Source organism: Otolemur garnettii, unplaced genomic scaffold (genome assembly GCF_000181295.1).
Source record: "Otolemur garnettii isolate 467f Iridium unplaced genomic scaffold, OtoGar3 scaffold00052, whole genome shotgun sequence".
NCBI lineage: Eukaryota > Metazoa > Chordata > Mammalia > Primates > Galagidae > Otolemur > Otolemur garnettii.
This window is the reverse complement of record NW_003852447.1, coordinates 7,157,083-7,162,021: the sequence shown is the minus strand read 5'-3', so window position 1 is coordinate 7,162,021 and position 4,939 is coordinate 7,157,083. Positions and strand designations below refer to the sequence as shown.

General features: G+C 38.1%; 1 protein-coding gene across 1 annotated transcript in view; it reads right to left on the bottom strand.

The window, feature by feature from the left end:
- HECTD1 (HECT domain E3 ubiquitin protein ligase 1) overlaps nt 1-4,939 on the bottom strand; it is a 112,183-nt gene that overhangs the window by 50,035 nt on the left and 57,209 nt on the right. The window contains exons 13-15 of the mRNA XM_023514398.1: nt 3,880-4,102; nt 2,831-3,094; nt 2,647-2,723 (exon numbers count right to left, since the gene is read on the bottom strand). Of these exons, the coding sequence (XP_023370166.1) occupies nt 2,647-2,723; nt 2,831-3,094; nt 3,880-4,102 (564 nt within the window). The remainder of the gene's footprint in view (nt 1-2,646; nt 2,724-2,830; nt 3,095-3,879; nt 4,103-4,939) is intronic.

Below are 4,939 nucleotides of genomic sequence, written 5' to 3'. Positions count from 1 at the left end.
AAAAAAAAAAAAATAAAGAAAAAAAGAAATCTGTACCTCTACCATCTTTTTTTTAAATTTAGAAGCATCAATATATTTTATAGTTTCATATTTTTTTTTCCTTTCTTTAAAAGGCATGTTCTTTCCAAAGTCTAACATCTGGAAACATCTTAGAGATAACCCAGAACATTCAAAATAACAAAGACATAAATATCTTTACATACATACATACATACATATATATATCACATATAAAAAACCATTTTTATGACCTATGTCACAGAAACACAAGTATCCTCTAATAATGCCAACATCTACAAGCCTTCTTTGCATACTGTATTTAAAAACTACAAATTATATATTGCCATTATAAATAACATTATTCACCAGAAAATGTTGAATCAAATCTTAATTTAATTCTTTTTTTCTCCCCTACCCCCTACCCCCAACAGTCTCACTCTGCTTCCCAGGCTAGCTTAGCTCAAAGGAACCTCAAACTCCAAGTTCAGATCCTCCTGCCTTGGGCTCTCGAGTAGCTGGAACCACAGGAGCCTACCACAAAACCTGGCTAAATTTTTTGTATTTTTGGAAGAGACAGGGTCTTGCTCTTACTCAGGCTGGTCTCGATCTGATCTCAAGGGATCGTCCCTCCTCGGCCTCCCATAGTGCTAGGATTACAGGCATGAGGATTCACACCCAGCCAATTTAATTCTTCAACTTCTTTTTTAAAGAGTGAGTATGGTAGTAGCTCATACTCATAATCTCACCACTTTGAGAAACCAAGGCGGGTAGGATGACTGCTTGAGTCCAGGAGTTTAAGACTAACCTGGGCAATACAGTCAAGACTTCCAGCTCTAGGCTCAGCGCCTGCGGCTCAAGTGGCTAAGGCGCCAGTCACATATACCTAAGGTGGCAGGTTCAAATCCAGCCCGGCCGCCAAAACAACAATGATGGCTGCAACCAGAAAATAGCCGGGGCATTTTAGCGGGTGCCATAGCACTCTACCCAGGGGGATAGCTTGAGGATCTGTCACAAAAAAAAAAAAAAAAAAAAAGACTCCCACCTCTAAAAAAAAATTTTAAAAATTAGCTTGGTGTGGTGGTGTGCGCCTGAAATATGAGTTACTCAGGAGACTGAGGCCAAAGCATCACTTGAGTGATGCTTTCAAAGTTGCCTGAATTCAAAGTTCCAGTAAGCTATGATCATACCACTGTATTTCAACATACTGAGACCCTATCTCCAAAAAAAAAAAAGGTCAGGCACAGTGGTTCAACCCTGTATTCCTAGCATTCTGGGAAGCTGACATGGGAGGATCACTTGAGCTCAGGAGTTTCAGACCACCCTGAACAAGAGTGACACCTCAGGGCCAGGCACAGTGGCTCACGCCTATAATCCTAGCACTCTGGGAGGCTGAGGCAGTGGACTGCCTGAGCCCACAGGTTTGAGATCATCCTGAGCAAGGGCCAGAGCTGTCTCTAAAAACAGCCAGGCATTGTGGTAGGTGCCTGTAGTTCCAGCTACTTGGGAGGCTGAGGCAAAAGAATCACTAGAGCCCAAGAGCTTGAGGTTGCTGTAACCTATGACGCCACAACACTCTACTGAGGGCGACAAAGTGAAACTGTCTAGCAAGAGAAAAAAAAAAGAAAAAGAAAAAAAAAAAAACAGCAAGAAAAGAGTGAGACTTTGTCTCTACTAAAAAAATTTAAAAACTAGCCAAGTGTGGAGGTGGGCATCTGTAGTCCCTGCTACTTAGAAGGCTAAGGCAAGAAGATCAGTTGAGCCCAGGAGTTTGAGGTTGGTGTGAGCTACCATGATGCCACAGCAGGCACTTTACTCCGGTGACAGAGTGAGACTAAGTTACCAAAAAAAAAATAATAAATTGGCTCCGGGCCTGTGGCTCAAGCAGCTAAAGCGCCAGCCACATACACCTGAGCTGGTGGGTTCTAATCCAGCCCAGGTCCACAAACAACAGTGATGGCTGCAACCAAAAAATAGCCAGGCGTTGTGGTGGGCACCTATAATGCCAGCTACTAGGGAGGCAGAGAGTAGAGAATCATGTGAGCCCAGGAGTTGGAGGTTGCTGTGAGCTGTGATGCCACAGCACTCTACCCAGGGTGATAGCTTGAGGCTCTATCTCAAAAAATAATAATAATAAAATGATAATAAATTAAAGGGCAGTGCCTGTGGCTCAAGGAGTAGGGCACCAGCCCTATATACTGGGAGAGGAGGGTTCAAACCCAGCCCTGACCAAAAGAAAAAAAAAAAAATTAAGCATTAAAATAATCTAAATTTAAAATCAGACAGTTATGTTGCTGTATCATAAAGTATTAAATCTAGATTGTAATATATAATGATCATTTTCAATACCACTGTATCATTAAAATATTGCTATCAATAATTTCAGTTTTTGTGTATAAGTCAAATAATTTAAGTTTTATTCTTTAACTCATAGAAATTTCCATTTTTTAATGTTAGTACTTAGTGTATGTATAAAAACAATATACAAACATTCTGAAAAGTAATGAATATAGACAAATGAAAAGCTAAAAAAAAAATTAGGGTAGCTTAAATTATAAGGCTCAATTTTTTTCAATGCTTATAACCAATCATTGAAACTTCACCAAGGCAAAATAAACAACAAGCTAAAAGCATGTCCCACAAATATACCTTTTGCTTTGTTTTTTCTAACTTAGATTTGAGTTTTCTGCCTCTTTTGCCAGTCCAGCCAGTCACAAATTCTGAACCTTGGGGAACAAAGAAAAAAAAAAAAACACTCCATAAAACACATTTTACTGTAATTTAACATATTCATTTATTCTTACCAGCTAAACTTATGGATCTACATACTTACCCAGAGAAGTTTCTGCAGTAAATGAATGTTTGGTTCCTCTGTTAGATTCAAATACAAAACCAGGCAAATCTTCTTTCAATATTGTAGCCTGCTGACCATCTGAATTATGAATAGCAATTTCTCCTTCTTTTAAACAGGTTAGTGACCAATTCCCTACAGTAAGTTTAGTGGGTCCTGGTGCTGATAATATAGGTTGACTTGAAGTAGATGGCTTTACTTGGCCTCGGGCTCTTTGTAACTTCTCTAAGAATTCACTTCTGCTTTCTATAAAGATAAAATACTTGTTTTAGAAATCCTACTCCTTTGAAATATTCCATGCTTTAAAAAAACTATTTAATAGAATATAAATGTTGTAACATAAAACTTAAATCAGTAATTTTTTTTTTCCTTTGGTATCCTCTTACTGCTTTGATACAGTATTTAGATTCAGGCATAAGAGCATCCTATAGGCTTAATTTTTTTAAATATGAGGCCTTTGGGAAAAGATATACCTTAGACAGTAATAAACCCTTATAATTTACCACTGCCTAATAAAAGACTGTTTTATCTTAAAGACTAGAGGGATTCAGTGGCTATTGCCTTGTAATTAATCTTAGCACAGTGGGAGGCTGGAATGGATCCCTTGAGCTCAAAAGTTCAAGGCTAGCCTGACCAAGAACAAGACCTAGTCTCTACTGAAAAAACAGAAAAATTAGCAGGGCATTGTGGAGGGTGCCTGTAGTCCCAAGTACTTAGGAGGCTGAGGCAGGAATATTGCTTATACCCAGGAATTTGAGGTTGGTATGAGCTAAGCTGATACCACAGTACTCTACTCACAGCAAACAATTAAATAATTAAATGAACAAAAAAAAAAGACTGGAGGAATTACACGTACCTTTAGTGCAGTTCTTTGTCTCATGAAAAGGAATCTATGAAGTATATTCATGGTATAATTTTTCTCTAATAATACTAAAGAAGTTGGCTATTTCCATGACAATGGCAAGAAAAACATGACTAGGAAAACAAATGATAGAAACTGGGAAAATATCTTAATTTAAACAAAGTATTACCTGAACTATCCGATCCACCTTCAGGACTACCACTTGAATACATGGTGGCAAGTTTTCCATCCAAGATAAATCTGAACCATCCATTACTGCCATTAGATAATTCCAAGGCTGCTGCATCACTCCAAATATATAAGCAGTCCCTTCCCCTAATAATTGACCAGTCTCTCCAATGATATGGTTTACCCTGCTGCAATTCTTTAGCATCTTCCTGTGGTTCATCTTCCTAAATGTGTAGAATTATTTATTAAAACAGTGAAAACAATTTCTATTTCACATCCTCCTAAGTATTTTAACATGATAATCAATCAAACTTAGAATTAAACATCGTGAACACAATATTCAGCTGCCTGTGGTTTATTATGTATTCAGATCAACTACTTAAAACTAAATCTTGCAAACATATCCCAAAAAGGATAAGAAATTTATATAGGCTGACACAGTGCTTCACACCTATAATCTTACCACTCTGAAAGGCTGAGGTGAGAGGACTACTTGAGGTTAGGAGTTCAAGATCAGTCTGAGAAAAGTGAGACACCATCTCTACTAAAATCAGAAAAACTGGCCAATGCAGTGGTACACTCCCATAGTCCTAGCTGACAGGAGGCTAAGGCAGAAGGACTGCCTGAGCCCAGGAGTTTGAGATTGCAATAAGCTATGATGATGCCACTATACTCTAGCCAGGGCAGCAAAATAAAATCAGACTGTTTCACAAGAAAAAAAAATTGTATAAATAATGACCAAATCATGTCCAGAGTAGAGGTAAAGACCAATGGATTAGAGCACTACACACAAATAGCTAATGATCTAAAACCTTGGTAAACTCACTACACCTCTTGGCCTAATTGCTGATATATAAAAAATGGAAGTTCACATGAGATCAATGGTATCCAAACCTAGTGGTACAAGAAAGAGTATGAAGAGAAGTTTTTATCAAAATAAATTCCAAGGCCCTACCTTAACCAAGTAAATCAAATATACTAGATCATTCCTATGATGTTACTAATATTTTAGAAAATGTTGGCTCGGCGCCTGTGGCTCAACCGGCTAAGGCGCCAGCCAC